General features: G+C 34.0%; 2 protein-coding genes and 1 long non-coding RNA gene across 7 annotated transcripts in view; 1 reads left to right on the top strand and 2 right to left on the bottom strand.

The window, feature by feature from the left end:
* Positions 1-21,167, bottom strand: part of LOC147843476 (uncharacterized) — a 756,120-nt gene that overhangs the window by 98,325 nt on the left and 636,628 nt on the right. The window lies entirely within an intron of this gene.
* On the bottom strand, positions 3,452-13,445 carry rhebl1 (Ras homolog, mTORC1 binding like 1). 3 transcript variants are annotated; one of them, NM_001076748.3, is given in 8 exon segments: positions 3,452-4,897; positions 5,006-5,087; positions 5,760-5,807; positions 5,890-5,946; positions 9,275-9,357; positions 9,461-9,528; positions 10,087-10,158; positions 13,081-13,445. In NM_001076748.3, coding segments are annotated over 8 exon segments (555 nt in total). In that variant the 5' UTR covers positions 13,133-13,445; the 3' UTR covers positions 3,452-4,804.
* The window catches only part of si:dkey-43k4.5, a 37,625-nt gene continuing 35,602 nt past the window's right edge, over positions 19,145-21,167 (top strand). For all 3 annotated transcript variants that reach the window (XM_087257007.1, XM_087257005.1, XM_087257006.1), the window contains exon 1: positions 19,145-19,353. The gene's annotated coding sequence lies outside the window, so the exon portion shown is untranslated. The remainder of the gene's footprint in view (positions 19,354-21,167) is intronic.

The following is a 21,167-nucleotide window of genomic DNA, read 5'->3' as shown; positions in this document are numbered from 1 at the left end:
ACAGTTGAAGTCAGAATTATTAGCCTCCCTTTGAATTTTTTTTTCTTTTTTAAATATTTCCAAAATTATGTTTAACAGAGCAAGGAAATTTTTCTTTGAAATATTCTGCTAGAATAAAAACAGTTATTAATTTTTTAAACATCATTTTAAGGACAAAAATATTAGCCCCTTTAGGCTAATTTTTAAACATTTTTGTTCTACTGAACAAACCATCGTTATAAGATAACTTGCCTAATTAACCTAACCTGCCAAGCTAACCTAGTTAAGCCTTTAAATGTGACTTTAAGCTGTATAGAAGTGTCTTGATAAATATCTAGTAAAATATTATTTACTGTCATAAAGGCAAAGATAAAATAAATCAGTTATTAGAGATGAGTTATTAAAACTTCTGTTAAAAAATGTGTTGAAAAAATCTCCGTTAAACAAATTGGGGGGAAAAAATTATATAGACACACACACACATACATTTATATATATATATATATATATATATATATATATATATATATATATATATATATATATATATATACACACACACACACACACACATATATATATATATATATATATATATATATATATATATATATATATATATATACACACACAGTTGAAGTCAAAATTATTAGCTCCCCTTTGAATTGAATTTTTTTTAAACATTTCCCAAATTATGTTTAACAGAGCAAGGAAATTTTCACTGTATGCCTGATAATATTTTTTCTTCAGGATAAAGTCTTATTTGCTTTATTTCTGCTAGAATAAAATCAGTTTTTAATAATAATAAAAGAAAAAAACATATTAAGGTCAAAATTATTAGCCCCTTTAAGCTATATATTTTTCGATAGTCTACAGAACAAACCCCCGTTATACAATGACTTGTCTATGTACCCTAACAAGTTAACCTAATTAACCTAGTTTCGCCTTTAAATGCCACCTAGAAACGCCTTTAGAATTACCCATATATATATATATATATATATATATATATATATATATATATATATATATATATATATATATACACACACACACACACACACACATACATATATATCCATATATATTATATGGGTAATTCTTCAACTATGGGCACTTTTATGTCCTTTGATCATATATGTAAATATATATATAATTCTGTTTGAATTCCTCTTTCTTTGTCAAACTAACAATAAAACTTACTTAAAAAAATGTACTAGCTTCCTATTATATATTTTTCATGTTATTTAACCTTCTTTTAGGTGTCAAAATCACTGTTTTCACCTTGTCATACACCGAGTTTTAAACTTCAACAATGAAAATAACATTTTAAAATATTATTTATCTGGTATCTATCCATCTATCTTAATGAAGCACAAGTGAAATAATTTAAATATTTAATAGATATTAAGACTATTATCAATGTTATTTTTCATACAAAATAAAGCTGTCGAACAGTATCAGTGTCATTTCCACCACAACACTGTAATGTCGCTTTAAAAAGTTTGTGTGAAAGATTTAGGTGGTTTCTATGAATATAAAAGCCATCTGAGAACATGTTCAAGATGGAGAGAATTGAAATTTTCATCAACAACACTTGAAGAAAAATCAAGGCAAATATTGCTTGATTAGGAAATACATTTATTCTACGTCATTTCCAAACATGTTGTACCAAAGATGTTGTACCAAACAAAATGGATATATAAATAATGGATATTTACCATAAGAGTGTTTTGCATACATGAAAAGCTAGTATCAATTCAAATCTATTCGGTGAAGCTATTTTTAATTTTTTCACAATAAACTGTTAAATTGTCACTTTCACCACTGTAATTTCCATCACCACATATTTTGTAAAAATATTTAAAAGTTCTCATCACACATTACAAGTGTATTTACAGTGTATAAGCTCATGCTCTAGTTAATATACAAACTAATAAATAATAATTTTAGAGTGTGACAGGTATACAATTCAGCATACAACTAATTTATTTTATTGACAAATGTATAATTATTATATATGTTGTGGAATGTTTGGTTAAACTAGATACAAAAATGTTCATTTTGAACAAGTTTTTTTTTACTCAACTTCACAAGGCTAAAAGTGCCCGTAGTTGAAGAATGGCCCATATATATATATATATATATATATATATATATATATATATATATATATATATATATATATATATATATATATATATATATATGCACACACAAAATCCCTGTATACTAACAATTCCTTCGTGTTGTCCCAACACAAGTCAATTAAACTAACCAAATTGTTTTTGTTGTAGATTGAACAAAATTTCTGTTTAACTGAGGGAAGATTGTTTCAACATATTTCTAAACATAATCGTTTTAAAAAACTCATTTCTAATAACTGATTTATTTAATTTAATTTGACAGTAAATAATATTTGACTAGATATTAGACTAATATTAGACTAATATACTAATATTTGACTGATATAGATCAGTTCTGAAAGACATCAAGCATCAGACAGGTCATATAAAAGTAACACAAAAGTAACCTAACGCATTACTTAACATAAACAATAACTAAATGGGTGTAACTCAATATTGTAACACATTGCTTTTAAAAGAAACTTTCCCCAACACTGCCTGTACCAGTGCTGTAGAAAGACTTGTGATGAGAGGGGTTATTCATAGTCTACAATGAAGTGATGGTTGCCTTTTGATATTTAATAAATGAACTGGGAGAATATTGAAACAAAAACCCACATACTTTACAGATTAACAGAAGTTTCTCCCATAATTTCCACAAAGCATCATGGAGTGCAGGGGAAAGTGTAGATTGGCCATTTGAAGTTTTATCAAGACTATACTTGGAGGGGATATTCATTAGACTGTCATCAAACGTTTGCAATCATGACATGATGCACCATATTTTGTGCATGATTATGGCAACTTATTAAGCTCAGTTGTCATTTTAAATTTAACGATGACATGTTTTGAGACTTTGACAACTTGTCATACAAGTACATCATAACCTGTCTTTGACATCAAGACAACAATACCTGTCACAAACATGATCGTCATGAGGTCATTATAAAAGTGTCTTTAATGATGGTTTTATAAACTTTTACAAATTTGACACTTATAATGAAAAAGGAATGTACTCCAAAATTGCAAACTGTATCTATTTTGCCTACATACCAGTGTGTGGTGACTGCTGTACTCATATGCAAAAACCTCAAGTGTAAAAGTGTGTGAAACGACCCAGTATTTAAATTCCCTCAGTGATGAATTCTGAGGGTTGTCATCAAATTTGTTTTGTTGTGCAGACCTAGCAACCATCTGTGTACTACTGGAGGAATATGGCAAATGATGAGTAAGAGTTTAGATATAATATCTTCAACAGTCTATTAAGCAGGGTATATTATATGGAACTCTCAAAAACTGATATGAGAAATCCAACAAGCTCTTGATAGTTGAAAATGAGAAAATGACACATTCTTTAAGTGTTTATTTTTCCACATACAAAAATCCATATACAGAAGTCCCTAAAATTATAATGAAGGTTGACAAAATTATAAAAATGGCACCTGGCACTCTGAACACCACAAGAAAAGGAGGAGGTCAGATAGTAAAGACCCCTGAGCTTCAGTAGTGCTGATTTAATGCAGTATAGGTCAGGAGATTTCTGGATTGTACCCGTGTCATAGTGCTATTTAATATTTACTAAATAGGATAACACAAAAGATACCAGAGGGGCATTGTGTAAATGACATTTTTCAGTAGCCGGAGAATCATCAGTCTTAACTGCTCTAACGAGAAATTTTTAGTGGGCCTGCTTTTAAATGCAGATTAAGCTAATATTAGTCTCCAGAGAGGGAAATGATGATAAGGAATTGACTGGTCCTTGGTAACTATGTAAATATTAGACTATGTCCTTAAAAATGGCAAATGGTTTGTATGAAGTTCAGCATCATACTAAAAAGGTCTACTTATTTTATGAACACCTTCATATCCAAATGTACAGATAATATATGTTGACAGAGGTGTAAATAAGTAGGGGGGAAGGGCACCGTTAAAGGTAACCATGTTCATTTCTGAATCATCAAAGCAAAAACTACTCCAACAAATGAAAAGGGAAAAAAGGCTGCATATCTAGCAGTGGTACTCTAAGGATCACATATTTACTTTTATACCGAAGGTTCTGAAAAAATACAGTTCTTTGCAGTCACTTGATTGTGTATAAAATGCACCAGCGGTGGCACTTGGGGGTACAGTGGATGTTTTTAGGGAGCAGTTTACATCATTGTGTATATATCCACACTGTTCACATGCTCCCCTAGCAAAAGGAGAGAAGCACAGCACACAGTTGTCATAAGTGTCGTCTTTATGACAGTCTCTATAAACCAAGTTTAATTCAACTACTACACTTTAATTCAGTTGATAACTCAAAAAAGTCAAATTAGTAAATCTATGTTAAGGGAAAAACAAAAGATCAAAAAAAAAAAAAAAAAAAAAAGAGTAACTGAGATATTCTGGGACAGTTTATGTAGACAGGTTAATACCTGTAAAATTAAATGTCAGTCAGCGTAGTAAAGCTGAAGATAGTAGGGATGGGAGATTTTTAAAGTAATATTCCTCAGTAATTCTAGCCTCAAATAGCATTAATATTCCCAATACGATTGTTGATAGGTTTGCAGACATTGGTTTTGAAGAGCACTGATTTATAAATCTGACTGCATTTGGACATTATTCATCAGGTAAGGACCTGTTATTCAACTGATCCGTTATAAGTAATGGCATGGTGATGTGGTTTGTATCTTCAGCATGTGAGTTCACTGCATGCCTTACATCACAGCACACTTCTTCTCCTCTGATGGGGCGTTTCCATCCACTTTTTCCATTTCCAGAATAATCCTCTTGAAAACCTCTACAGCCGTCTGTAAAATGTATATGTTTTTCTTATAAAATACACAATACACGTTGTGGAAATGCATCACGTTTTGTAAAAATAAATTAAAGCTACCAAAAACAAAAGTTTATTATACCTGATTTTCCTTCGCAGATGACTCCATAAAAGCAGCACCCCAGGAATCAGCTAGCTTCTTTCCCTCTTCTGGTTTAATCACTCTATGAAAAACAAAACATAGATGAGTGTGAAAAAGCATTTCCTTCCAAACAGCAGCTGCCCTTCAATGTGTGTGAACCCAAGAGTTTGAATTTAGATGATTTAGTGCTCTAAAACCACAAAAGGGATTTAGTTTTATGAATAAAATAGTAATTGTTCTTCTCTTTTACCTAAATGGCCTTTAACCCTTTGATGCACAAGCTATAAAATATATATAGGAAAAAAATTAACTAAGGCTGGTCACTTTACACCCATGTAGTGCATCAAAGGGTTAAATATAATATTTTAATCAGCCAATACCAGTTCTTGTAATTTCTATTAACTGAAACCAATCATTTCAGCATTGTTAAGTGTTGAGATTTTTTGTATTTTCCCATTGAATAAGGAGCTATATTAAAGTCATATGAACAGACTTGCCTTGATAGGACTTTGGAATCATTTAACTCTAGATGTCAAATCAGATTCATGTTATTAAAGATATTAGTGCAATTTTTGAACACGCAAACATATTTACCACAGAAAACACACACCTTTGGTGACCTTTTGTCAAGAAAATCTGATTTAAAGCTAATGTTAAAATTGTATGTGCAAATGAAACAACATGTGCAAACTAATCATAATTAATAAGGTTAAGATTACAAGATGCAACAGGTGAACATGTAGTATATGCTTACCTTTCCATGTGAAGGTCTTTTTTGTTTCCAACTAGAACAGTAGGTACCCTGGGTAAAAATGCAATATTTATGACTACATGTTTTATTGCCCCATGTAATAATTTTGACCATATGTTCAACCCACACTTACTGTATCTTTCCAACCATATCAAGAAGCTTGTCGTGAAGAACCTGCACAACTTCAAAACTGGAAGACAAAAAAAAAATTATGTTTACAATACAATGCCTTCTAAAATTATATCAGCATCTAAGGCTCCGTTTACACTGTCAGGTCTTGATGCCCAATTACGATTTGTTGCCTATATCTGATTTGTTAGCTTGTCTGTTTACACTTTGTTTTCATTGTGAACCATATTCAATTCATGCGTTTACACTTGCCATACAATTTACGATGTCGCGCATGCATAAACCATAAAGGCGGGTTCTAGCATCTGTGCCACACTAGCCACAGCGTCTTGTTTTTAGCTCTGCAAAACATACGAAGTGTAGTAAAAGCAGTGAATTTTGGTTTAGTCCAGATTTACCCCCACACAGTTTATGTAATGGTATGGCCCTGATGTGTGTGTAGTTGAAGATTTACATTTACATTTAGTCATTTAGCAGACGCTTTTATCCAAAGCAACTTACAAATGAGGACAAGGAAGCAAATTACACAACTATAAGAGCAACAACGTAAACAATGAAGTGCTGTAGGCAAGTTTCAGGTGTGTAAAGTAAGGAAAGCATTAGTAATGTAAGATTTTTATTTTATTTTTTTTTGAGTACAGTTAGTGGTATAGCTGGAGACGCAATTGCAGATTAGGAAGTGAAGTGGAGACTAAATAGTTGAGTTTTTAGTCGTTTCTTGAAGACAGCAAGTGACTCTGCCGTTCTGATGCAGTTAGGGAGATGTAGCCTTTGCCTGTGTGCGCACTGGTGTTGGAAAGAATAAAGTTATTCTATGTGTAGCCCTCAGTGCGTGTGTTAATAGCGACAAAAAGCAAAAGTTACAAGTTCGCCCAACTTTAAAATGATTTTGAGGCAGAGGTGGGAATGGGCCGTCATCGCAGTTTGCGCTTAAGATTTATATATTGTGGGTACGAGAGAGATCTCAGGTCTGGTGGGAGCAAATTGTGGCGACTGACCACTTTCCTCCTCTGTGTTTTCTCTGATGTTGTGTACCGTGTCGGCATTTCCACACACGCTCTTCTTTCTGTCATTAAACTGCACAGAAGCACCACATTGTCGCAAGTTTAATAATGTACAGAACGGAATGCCTCAATAAATCGATCTGCCTGTTTACATGACAGTCGCATTGTCACATATCCAATCTATATCTGATTTATTTCCACATACGAAGGAGGCTGGAAAACGATGTCTGAATACCCGAATGCATGCATTTTTTAGTGTTTACGCGCTCATAGAACAGATCCTATCTGTATCACATATGAGCAACAAATCGGAATTGGATCACATTTAACCGGCAGTGTAAACGCGGCCTAAAGCCTGATTTATACTTCTGCGTCAAGTGACCGGCGTAACCCACGGCGCAGGCAACGCGCGTGGCTGTGCATTTATACTTCTGCGCGCTGTCTCTGTCGGTCTGCATTAACACTTCCGAAACGCTAGTTGGCAGTGAGGTGTTAATGTTCCACTGTGTCGAGTTTCTTCTCTGCTTTTTTGCTTTTCCTGAACACTTCCGGGATGTACAAGTGGCTCAAACTCGCTCATTTTGAGGCAGGAACCGGCGGACGTGCAACAACTTTAACTATGAGGTAAACACAGAACAAAAATTTCCACCCAGAGCTCCTTCACGGGACTCCACACTTGTAAACAATCGCTCAAGCCATTCGCGCGGCTCTCGGTCCCGCCCAGACTCGTCAGCACTACCAAGCCGACCAATCACAGAGCTTACGCTACGCGTTGTTGCGACGTGTAGTTACATTTTTTGAGAGGTGCACGTCAGTGACGGCCACGGCGAAGGGCTATGCGTCAGCGCCATAGCATACGCTGGGGTTTGACGCAGAAGTATAAATCAGCCTTAAGCCATAACAGTGTTATCATACAAGCAAAAATATATCTGAAGCAGAGAATTATTTTGAAAAACATGATAAAAAACACAGCTAAAAGAAAAAACACATTTATAATACACATATAAACAGTAAACACTATAAGGGTGCTTTAAACCTTGGATTATTGTTTCTGAACTTGGATTTTCTTTATATATCAATTTGTTTGGGCATATGTGAACAAACCAATCAGGCTCAAATCCACATTAAAAACTCTGGAGTGGTTTCCTTGTTGTAAGAAAGCAGTATGTCCCATGAACTAGGTGTTATAACAGTGATGAGTTATAACTAGGGCCAGACGGAATCTGCAGACGTTTTTTGCTATTTCTGCGCAGAGTTTTGTTAAAAATCAGCAGATTTATGCTAAATTATTTTGGAAGTATCATAACTGAAATCCTAATATATAAACTAAAACGTAATACCTGTTTAACTTGTATTTAATGTTTACAATGCAAATCAAATTAGATCCCCTTTATTTGGGAAACAAAGCAAGTCTTCTATATAATATATCTACTGAAAGACAGAAAATATTACTTTACAAACTGTTTTGTGAATAAATTATATTAACATTTTCACATTAGTCAATAATTATACTGGAATTAATTTAAAAACTGAATAAATATAAATTTACACACATTTACACAAGTAAAAAACAGAATCAATGATGGACTAAATATCTGTGCGCGCAGATTTCATGTGGGCCTAGTTAAGACATACACTGCGTAAAAATAGCAGTGCTGATTTTGCTAATGCCTTTCAAATGAATCATTAGTAAACTTGGAGCAAAAATGATATGAAATACCAAATTTTATGTGAGGATCTTTCAAACTGCAAAACAAAAATACAGACCAAGCCTTGAATGTTGTTTAAAAATATATAGAAAAAAACAACAACAGCTGAAATAATGTCTACAAAATGTAGCAGCTGTCGGATAATTCTGACTGACGACTGATATGATCGGAATCTTAAAACATAAACAATTAACCAATGAGACAAGAGGCTTGTTTTAAATTGTTTAGTTAGTTTAGAAATACATTTGTCAATGAGGGGAATCAAATTTTCCAGCTCGGAATGGTTTTGGAGTGTCTGGAAAAGGGGTTTGACAGCTGTTTCTTGATTCTTTTGGCTGATTTATGTAAGAAGTTATAGTACAGTATACTGTATAAAACAAGCCATATGATGTGGCAGTTGTAAGGTTGAAACAAAAAGAAAAAAAAAATCTATACAATCAAGAAAACACTGCATTAAAACTGCCAACCACACACACACGCACCCGCGCGCACGCACACAGATGGGAATAAAAGAAAAAGAGCGGGAGATATTACAAAAGCATGCAAGCAAGTTTGCTTATTTGCATTTAAATGCAAATATGGTCCAATGGAATGATCAAAATTGACCAAATATTAAACATGGTATACAGAAAAAAGCAAAAATTAAATAAACAAAAAAGTAAGAAAAAACCCTGACCTTTTCATTGAAGTGACAGAGTACACCAGAACGTAACCATGAATATCCATAGAATGAGACTGGGGAAAAATGGAATACTCATCCTAAACAGAAAGGGCAGGGGGACAACTGGTATGAAAAATTATGGAAAAAGAAAGTTTGTTTAAAAGGATAATGAAAATAATAATTGTGGGAAAATGATTTTACCTGTCCAGCAGTGTCAACTAACTGGAGATTGAAATCTTGACCATTCACAGACACCATTTTATTAAAAGCTTGAAAACAAAAAGAAATACATATTGATTTTGGGCACATCAGAACACAAAATTTCACCATGGAAACACAAGCAAGCATTCAAAATTAAATACAAGAGAATGACAATAATTACTACCATGTAACCACAATTTATTTTGTAGGATTCTTTGTTAATGAATAATTGATGTTATTACATGTAAATACATTTGTAACATGTATGTATTACGCACAGAATTAAACAGTTACTTTTAAAAACACACTACATTAAAAAAAAAGGAAAACAATTAATACAATATACACTATTTTGTTCTACAAACTAAATGATAGGGTTCATTGCATATTTGAAGAGACACAGAGCACTAATGTGTGCACACAAAATACTACAATGGTAACAATACAAGTGTGATTTCTACTTTTATGTAACCCACTTAATATTAAGTGTGATAACATTAGTTTAACCTAACATGATATTAATAATAATAAAAAAACTATTTGTAAAAGGTGCGAGCTAATGTATTTGCTTTTTATAAGATTAAAATCATGCAGGTTGTGTAAATGTTTTCCAGTCCAGTACTCACTGTTTTCAATAGTAGGGTCGTAGGAATCTACAAATTGTCCTTCTACAAACTGTATCGTAAGGGAAGATTTTCCTGTTGTAAAATAAACCAAAATTATTATCAAAGCAATTTTTATTCACAGATAGGTAACTACAATACATATTACACCTGTAATAATAATATTGGGTGACATTGATTAGACAATGTTATTATTTTATTAAAATGAAACATTTTTACAAAAGGTAACAAAAATGTGCTAAGAAAGCTACTTACTGGTCAAGCCACATTTAAGTTGATTAACAGTACTAACTACAAACATAAGATGTACATAAATGTACAGACTTGTTTTTTTTTTTTTTAAATGGACCAATGAATTCATAAATGCAGATAACACAGAATGTGCAATCCTACTTCAATTTCTGTCCAAATCTGGGTTATAGTATCTCAGTCATCAATTCTCCATTTGTCTGTGTTCAACTACAATGGTAATTGATACAAAATGCAGCCATGTAAAATGCAACCTTGTATTAAATTTAAAATTTGAACAGGGTAATAATTATATTCCAGTTTTTAACCTAATAATTTTACCCTTATTTTTAAAGTATTGGTTCACCAAAAAAGTGAAAATTATGTTTTAAATTACTCACTCACATGTTGTTCCAAACCTGTCTTGGAACACAAATGAAGATATTTTAGGTGAAATCTGACAGCTTCCTCCTCCTCCACAAACAGTAAGGTTTGTTCAAAGACCAGAAAAACACCAGAAAATATCCTCAAAACAGACCATATGCCTTCAGTGGTTGGTTTAATTATAATATTATTAAGATTCGAGAATACTTTGTGCGCGAGTGCTGTGCAATGACGTATACCCCCTGATTGCCTGTGTGCAACAGTTTGAAACAAAGCACAGGCGCATCTGGAATATACATCAGAGACACAAGCAAGTGCGACATGTAAACATGCTCCCTATTCTGACACTGTAGAGAGGAAACTGTTAAATTTCATGAACACACATAGCTTGATAATATTCTGATTAGGGTTGGGAATAGAAAATCGATTTCGATTCAGGAAAAAGAATTCAATTAAGAATCAAATACTTGTTATTAAACAAAAAAATTCAATTAGTCTTATTGATTACTGTGTGCACATTTTCATTTGGAAATCTGGCAGAATGTTCCACACTGGCGAGGTACCAGACCTTGAACAATAATCTAAACATTAGTTTAAAAGATGCAGGAAGTGCTCAAATGACATGTGACTATATTTGGTAAAAATCAATGACAAAAAGCAATGATCCTCTGCATCATGTTTAATAATGCAGTCAAAGACACAATATTTAATTCCCTTCAATGTTCTAAACTGTTTTTAAATTTAATTTTATAAAATAAAAATTATATAAAATATGTTAAACATGTAAAACAGAATACAGTGTGTAGGCATAATAGATCAGAAGTAAATTTCATTAGTTAATAAATGTTTAGGGGATGATCATTTTTTGCTACATTGAAATCAAAACTGACAATGGATAAGAATTGAAATCGAAAAGCAAAATCAGAATTGAAACCGATAAAATTCAAAATGATAGGCAATCATAATTCTGATTAAACCACTGATGGCATGTTTTAAGGATAAAAGACAGTTTTGAATGATTTGGCACCTTTTTGGACTTACAAGGAGTGCAGAACCTTGCTGTCTATGGAGGACGAGGATGCTCTAAAGCATCTTAATTTGTATTCTTAAATATATAACAGAGATGAGTTTTTTTAAATTAACTAATTCCAAATTTCTAAACTAAAAATATTTGTTTTTACAAGCATCAGATTAATGGTTATGAATTCTGTGAATATACAAAATAGTGGATAGGTAAAATACTGCTTAAAGTTATAAATTCTAAATATATATATGGAATTACTTTGCAAAAAAAGTTTGTCAACATGCAATCTTTATGGCATCAGTCTGCAAACAATACCAGAAAGCAAACTAATATATCAAACAATTAACAGCTGTGCAAGAACAATTTCTATACAAGAATTTCAAAACTAACAAAAAGAAAAAAGTATTAGTCCAACCAAACTTAACTAGGCTAAAAAGTTCATATACAGTTCTTAACAAATCTACATTTACAAAGTATTTTTCAACTTTTATATGACTTTGAAATTCTGACTTATGAAATGTAGTAAATTTTAAGCCTTTCTGTAAAATTATGTCACATGGCCACAAAATATTATGACTCGACAGGCAAATTCATAAAACTTGATGCATTCATTCATATTGTATTGTCTACCATATAAATTTCGTAAGTGCATGAACAACTTATAAAGTAAAGTAAACATTAAAGTATATAATTTGGCAGAGAAACAAGAACCTGATTTTCAACTTCAAAGGACCTTTAAAAAGTTACAGTTATTAATGTTCAATTCAAGGTCAACTCATTTTGTATCTATCAGCGTAAATCTTAATTGAGCTCTACACTGTTTATCAGTTCACATGGTCACATTTTGCGTAGCGTTACCCTTGAAAATGACCGAGAATATTCGCTTTAAATCCCTTGACGGTCACGACTCAGCGCCACGGATATCGACACGTTAATGAAGCGTGGCGTCATTAAAGTGAGACAGAAAACGACAATAACCTAATAATAAATAGCTGAAAAGAAAACACATCGTGTTTCAGGTCAACTTTGAGAAATGCGAGTGTGTTGTTTGAATTGACCGATTGAGGATATTCGAGTGTTGACTGGCAAATGATGATCGCGTGTGGTCTGGCTGAAGAAGAAGCACGTTGCTAATTCCTGCCAGCACATGCGCTTCTCCATTATGTCGCCAAACGCTGGCGCGTTGTTAGAAGATTCTTTACAGGATCTAAACAAATACTTAACGTTAATTAAACTCAAAGTGGCTGGAGATCCGGTAGCAATTCAAATGAAGTTTTCTAAACAGCTGCAGAAACTCTACCAACTTAGCAACTTCTAAACATCAAATAGCTCTTCCTAATGCAAATATTTGGAACACTCACCGACAGAACGATACCCCAATACAGCAATCTTTCTGTACTTCGGTTGAGGCATTCTTTTAAAATAACCTTTGAACGTCGAAACCAAAACAACTGGGGGTTAAGAAAGAAATAGTTTATCAAACATTAGAGGTCTATCACGTGATAACAACAAACTTTTCCACGCCCTCCAGAAAGATCTTCATCGTTGATTTTGTCGCATAAAATGAACTTCGTTGCTTTACGCTGAACAGTCAAAAAATATTTTTTGTTGTGGTAAACCTTTAAGCACACGGTGACGTCTTAAAACTTCGACGAATGAACTAAAATGCTTATTCACCGCAGTTGTGTGCTCTTCTTCTTCTGGTTTGTATGAAAGTAGAAAAACCAACTGTAGTTGCATGTCCGCCCCCTAGTGGAATGGAGTTAAAAGGGTTAATTTATCATTTATGTTTCAAAGGTGCAGTAGGTGATAGTCTTCAGAAACAGTTTTGTTGTGCTGGTTGTAAGTCTCTTCACATTCCAATAGCAATGAATAAAGTAAATGATCTAATTGTATTTATATGTTTTTATATTCTGGGTCAGGCATAAAAAAAAAATGTTCATCCAATTTAATATTGTCAGGCCAATAATACTCATAATTATGATAAGTAGCCCAAACTGTCTGTCAGTAAATGTAGATTTGAACAACTGCACACCCCTGTTCACAATGTGTATGCGCGCCGTGCATTCATGTACACACAAGACACTAAATCAAAAATGTTTAAAATCCTGAATCAATATTGGAATTACTTTTGCACACTGAAGGAAGGATGACACCATGGCTGAAGTATTTCTTTTAGACAGGTCATGTTCTGTTTTAAAACTATTTTAGTCACGCAAAGCTGATGAAGATTGGATTGTTTTACGAATGGATTATATGCACAGAAGTGTTGTTCAGCCACTGAAATCTCCTGGCAAAAGACTGATGTGACTATTTTTAGTTTCATAAGGAACCTTTTACCGCATCGATAATGCAGATATTTCTTTAATTTAACAACAACACACAAGTTAATAGCGCTATTTCTTTTCTATTCCTCAGTTGAGATTGTGTAGAGTCATTTGAAGCTGCATTGAAACTGCAGTTTGAAACTGCAGGTCCACTGTATAGAGAAACATTCTTCATGTTTTTCTCAAATGCCTTTATTTATTTTCAACTGCAGAAGGAAAAAGGGAGTGAGTAAAATATCAGGAATTTTGTTTTTTAGTCAAGTTTGGAGAAGGATAAATAATACTTCATACTTCAGCCTCCACATCAAAATTCCTAAAAGCAAAGAACGTCAAGGTTTATCCAGGATTGGCCAGCCCAGTCTCCCAACATGAAAATTAATAAGCATATCTGGAGTATGATGGAGGAGGCATTGAAGTTGAATCCAAAGAATCTTGATGAACTCTGAGTCCTGCAAGAACGCTTTCTAGATGACTTTATTAGTCCTCCAGACTCATGGCAGTCATACACAATTATTTTTTCACTGCTCCATGACTTTATATTCTATACTGTACATTATTTCTGTTAAGTGACAAGACCTTTGTCTAAGCAAAGTCAAACCTTACTGTCCTAATTGAAAAAATAAAAATCAAGGCATGATAATATTTTATTTTAGATAAATAAGCCACTTCTGATATTAAATTATGAACTAGAGCAGTGGTTCTCAAACGTTTTTCATCAAGTACCACCTCAGAAAACAATTGTCTCTCCAAGTACCACCAAAATGAGCAGTATTGAAATACAGTAGCGCAGTAGGCCCAGTAAAGCAGCAGTTAAAAAACATGGCAGATTACATCAGAAATATAGGCTATATGTCATATATGACATATTATATACATAATTTTTTATAAATTTTGAAATGTGTGTAGCATGTACATGACATATTTCATTCCTCCGTGTACCACTAGAAGGAAGCCTGCGTACCACTGATGGTACACATACCACAGTTTGAGAACCACTGCACAGTCTGCACTAGAGGTAAAGATATCATTTTTTGTCCTAAAACTTGTATAGGCAACAAGGCTTTTGTCAGGTAGTGTACATGGTTAAAATCAGATCAGATTTGCATTTATAAAATAATTTCTTTATGTTCCGGTTCAAACATTTGCTGCATCAACAGTATTATTTTTCTCTTGCAGTTGTGTTTAAATTCATTAGATTTTTAATAATGATATTTCTGACTTTATCACAAGAAACCATTAAAACTGTTCCTCTGCGTGATTGGCTATTTACAACAATTGATTGATTTGAGCTGATATCATATTTTATTTATTTTTATTTAACTGCATCAGGAGTTTTTATTTCTGACTTGCATTTTTGTGTATAAATTCATAATATTTCTGATAATGATGTCTCAAAATTGTCAACATGAAGTGAATTGGTGACTCTTGCTTAAAACAACCAGCTCATGTGTTGTTATTGGGTGTTTACATGTTACTTAGAGCTGCTTAAGCTCCATGTTAATCACAAACTCTGGGTCAAAGCCCATGTTAAAAGAGAAGGTTTATATCATGTCTTGTAAAGCCACTTATCCTGATCTTAACCACTTTGCATTTGTTTGGTTTTGTCAACATCAAACTTACTTCACAACCCAGAGTTTATTCAACTCAATTTTGTGCAACAGGCCTCTTGCAGGGATAGTACCACTTTTGTGGTGTTAACAGCGCACTGGGCTGACAGACGTGCTATGTGAAACAATGCAAGGTTATAATGTTACAGCTAGATGCTTAGCAGATGACAGCAAATTGCATGCCTCATATTCACATGCTTTAGGCAGTAATGAAACATTCTAAGTTCTATATAGAAGGTTTAAGATGAAGAAAATAGTAGAGTGAAAATTTTCATTTTGTAAACCTTCAACCCTGTTGCTATAAACATATACCATTTAATCATTTTTAACTTGTTAATAAAAGAAAGATTTTAAAAATGTTTTATGCATAATAATTTTTTATTGTTGTATTTTAAAATGTGTTGCCTGCTGTTTTTTATATATATACTCTTGCAGTAAAAACTGTTGTTTCAACAAGCAACTTTCTTTTAGTGTGGGTTGAGGTATTTGCACTGTGCCGATATCTTTCTTTTACGCAGCTTTGCATTAAAACTAATCATGATTAATTCCACAATGGTTTGAACAAGACATGCAGACCTCTCGTCAAACTATGATATTAATAAGACTAAAAGCTCTCCTGCATTACTCTGCATTCTGACAGGAAAGGTCTGCCTACAGTAACTGAGGGGTTTCAAATCTTGGCACTCAGCATGGGAAGATTCAATTAAGCCTTGCATTCCCCTAATGGCCTGCTCAGAACATAAAGTGAAATGTTCTTTCTCAGAAGAAAGGCTCTGTGCTTTCTTTTAGGCTATGTAAAATTCTTAGCTGTTGACTGAATCGTATGGTTTAACCATTACTTTACCCATGAGAATTCCTCATTACTCTGTCTTCCCTCAATCAATGATGGTATATGTGACTGCGGTTGCAGAATGGCAGAATTCAAGGGATAATGCACCAATTACAAATATTACTTACAGTTCAGACACAGTTAAAGGTGAAACTAACACAATAACACTTGATTATAAACAAATACGTATAAAAACACAGATAGACACTGTTATGCTAAACCATGCATAATCTGATAGGAGTCAAATTTTAGAGGTCACTGCATGCTGATTTGACTATTTGACCCTCAACAGCCATATCACCCTGCAGCACAAGATTGGTTAATCACTGAAGCTAAGCAGGGCTGAGCCTGGTCGGTACCTATAAGGGAGACCACATGGGAAAACTAGGTTGCTGTTGGAAGGGTGTTAGAGAGGCCAGCAGGGGGCGCTCAACCTGTACCTGTGGTCTGTGTGAGTCCTAATGCCCATGTAAAGTGAAGGGGACACTACACGGTCAGTGAGCGCTGTCTTTTGGATGACACAGTAAACCAAGGTCCTGACTCTCTGTGGTTAATAAAAATGGAATATTAAAAATCCCATGGCACTTTTTGTAAACCCTGGTGTCCTGGCCAAACTCCCTCAATCGTCCCCTTACACTCATGGCCTCCCAATCATCCCCATCTAATGAATTGGCTCTATCACTGTCTCTCCACTCCACCAATACCTGGTGTGTGGTGAACACACTGAAGCCGTTGTCTTGTGTCTGCCGTCGCATCATCCAAGTGGATGCTGCATACTGGTGGTGGTGTGAAGAGACTCCCCTCATGATCATGAAGCGCTTTGGGTGTATGGCCATACACGATAAATGCGCTATATAAATAAACATTACATTAAAGTCTGTTTGGTTGGATTGCACACCTGCTGAAAGGAACGTTAACTTTTGAGGATTGGATTGCAGTGTACAGGGACCAATAAGAACACACTATAAAAAATGCTGGGTTCCACACATATGACTTGTGTTGGGACAACATGAAGGGGATTGCATTAATTTATTAGTTCTTACAAATTCAGGTGGATTGAACATAAATCAATTAGTGTACCCTCAAAACACAAAAATGATAGTTTAAGTAGTTTGAACAAACAGTCAATGTTATTTTTTGTGTGATTCTTGATAATGGGTATTATCTGACAGGGTGAAAATTAGGCACATTGTTAGCTTTATAAGTAGGTGTCACAATCACCAGGGATCTAATCTTTACAGATTACTTGCAAACACACAGATCACATAGGACTACAAATCTGCTGGCATATGGACTACAAGATCCAGTCATGCAACACACATACATACCTGTTCCATTAATTACACTTCCACAGCTGATGCTGCTCATCGACTGTCTGATAACACACACATATATACGGCTCACTTTGGCAGTCTCATTGCTGAGTCTTGTAAACTGTACTGTGAGCATTACGACACATTTTCCATGCCTTGCCTTCTGTGTTTAAACCTTGCTTTGTTTCGTTTGTTTATTCCTGTCTGCTGCTTGCCTTTTGACCATTTTCCTGTTTATCGACCACTACTCTGTATTGCCTTTATACATCTGTTTGCACCTGTGTTGACTGTTGCTTGTCGGACCATTCCCTGCTAATAAAACCTGCGTTTGGATCCACACTCCCTGTTTTCAGAGTCCCTTCACATTACAGAAGGACCCAATGGGATATTTTTTTTAAACTTCAACCTAGACTTTTGTAGCACAAGAAGTTTAATCTGAATCAGATTTGAATTTGGAAATACCAAATTTTGCTATGCAGAATCAGGTACTTTTGTGCCAGTTTTTCCAAAGTAAAATGGGATTGGATCACCCTGATTTAGTTACACACTTTTGTATATGGATTACTAAGGCTCTTAATGAGACCACATAAAACAATTTTGGCTGCTGTAAAAAACAAAGAAACACCATCTTGTGTGTGTGTGTGTGTGTGTGTGTGTGTGTGTGTGTGTGTGTGTGTGTGTGTGTGTGTATATATATATATATATATATATATATATATATATATATATATATATATATATATATATATATATATATATATATGCTAAAACAAATTAGAAAATGCATTTTAAAGCATAAGGTGGCAACATGTCCAACACTTTACAAAATTAAAAATACAAATGTTAATGCTACATGATAGAAATTAATTTTGAAAAAAATATGTATGTAAAGATTACTTCAGATTATTATAAAATTATCAAAAAAGTTTTGTTTTTGATTCCCACTCTAGCTGGTATCAATAATTTATTTATTTAATCAAAAGAATGCCAATTTTTTTAACAGTCAGAGGTGATTGGTGTCAAGATTGGATTTTGTGATCTAATCCGAATTCAGTAAACTCTTATTTAACCCTCACAATAAAAGGAAATCCGAGCATGACTAAAATAAATTGCAATAGACTATTTGGCTTATTTAGAAATTTAACCCATGATCTTACATTGAGAACGTTGAAGAAAAATAATAATTTCTTAGACCATTTTCTTCGTCTTTTCATAACTGATAATATTCGCAGGGTTTGTAAATACGTTCATCCACGAGTTGACGTTCCAATGAGCTGCACCATTTGGCTGCTATGGGTGTGTACTTTCCACCCGTGACTGAATAAATGCGCATCATTTCACATCCAACCACTAGAAGCGGAGGGAAGTGTGCGTCGGTCGACTGATGATGAGCAGTTTGTTGAGAAGCAAAAATATAAACTGGTATCGGAACAATTAATAAATCAGGTGGGATTGTTGGAAGAGTGGATAGGTGTTGGCATCTCACACAAACAACGAGAACAAACGAAAAATCACTTGAGAATAAAATAAGTGGAGAACAAACGCTGACATCTGTGCGGTAAGTTTGCTTTTAATTATTTTAGCCTACTCTAAGATGATTTGACGAAATAAAAACATATTTTAGTTATTACACTGCAAGATTTAATCAAGTGTAAAGAAAAGTGCAACGGCTATAAGTAATGACACCGTACAGGTTTAGGCAATTAATAAACATTTTGTGCAACCATGCTGGCAGGATTGCGTGTGAGTGTGTGTTCAAACTGCGACGTCTTGTTGGAACGATACTTATTTTGCACGTATATAATTTACATGATTTTGACCACTTAATCAGTCCTTTAGACGGAGATTTAGCTGTTGAAATTTGCCGTGTGCATGTGAATCATGATGTGATTTGAGTAGGTATTAGGTTTGAAGAAAGCGTTTTTAGAAAATTCTCGCGGTTGTTCGCTCCCACAGTGAATGAAATATCACCCTAATGAAAAACAAAAATTAAAAACAGGCTGTAAAATAAATGATAATAACATTGTGAAACTATCTATCTATCTATCTATCTATCTATCTATCTATCTATCTATCTATCTATCTATCTATATTAAAAAATGTGAAAAAAACTTTTACATCTCAAGTTGCTTATTTAAAACAACCTCTTTAGAACAGGTAAAGTAATCTTTTTCCCTTTTGCATTTTATACAATAATTTCCCACTCAAGTTTTCTTTACCTTAGTCCATGGTTTATCAGGGGCTGCCACAGCAGAATGAACCATTAATTATTTTGGTATACCGTATACGTTTTATAAGGCGAATGCCCTTCCGGCCCCAACCCTGCATTGAGTACATTAACTCATGAAACCCCAGTGCTGGGAAGCACCCATACACTTTCTCTTTTACACACAGATACACCACGTCCAATTTAGTTTATCCAATTCACCTATACTGCATGTCTTTGGACTGTGGGGAAAGCTGGAGCACCTGGAGGAGACCCACTCAAACACAGGGAGAACATGCAAACTTTACACAGAAAGGCCTCCTGTCCAGGAACTAGTGGCCATCTTGCTGAGAGGTGACAGTGCTAACCACTGAGCCACCGTGCCACCCCATAATGATGTCTTGGTGAAAAAAAATGCTTGTGGATTTATTGAGGTCATGTTTTGATCTATTATTGGTCTCAGTCTCACACAACCACGTGATGTGATTTTGCAGGTCTGAGTTCACCAAGCTTGAACATTGCTATGTAAAGACATGTGAAACTTGTTGCAAGAGCTTATGTTTCTGGTCTATTGCATTCGCATGCATATGAATAGAAGTCAGGGGTGAAAAGTGCAATGTGACCGCAGCTTAAGTCTGTTAAAGAAGGTTTTTAACTAAACTATGCAGGAACTGAATTTGAAACCCCTGCTCTATAATCAATTGGCCAGAAGATTTTAAACAAAATGTACAATATACATAATGGCTGTAATTCATCAGGAGTTCACTGAAGTACTAGCAAGCTCTCTTTTGATCTCATCAAAGTAAAGCAGACCGTGATTACCTCTCATTTCTGTTTTTGTTCTTCATTCTTTATCAAACTTATCCTCAGATCTATCTCATCTTCATAAAGTATTATGAATATCTGTTTAAAAATTATGCATTCTTTTGGCAGTTATGGCAATTTCCCTTCACAATGCCCCCTTTTAATATAAAAGTCATATTGAAAACATTTATGTGGTGAATTAATTTCTTCCTGATTATTTAAAATTGTCCTGTGCATTTTACTGTAACAATATATTGTTACAGCCTCCTGATTTAATGCTATTTCTATACTAATATTTCAATTTAATAAATCACTGAAATGCGCAAACAATCTTCACAGGAATGCTTTAAATTGTAATGTCT

The sequence above is a fragment of the Danio rerio genome, chromosome 6 (assembly GCF_052040795.2).
Source record: "Danio rerio strain M-AB ecotype USA chromosome 6, GRCz13ab, whole genome shotgun sequence".
Classification (NCBI taxonomy): Eukaryota; Metazoa; Chordata; class Actinopteri; order Cypriniformes; family Danionidae; genus Danio; species Danio rerio.
Note: the sequence above shows the minus strand (reverse complement) of the source record. Positions and strands in the feature narration are given on the sequence as shown.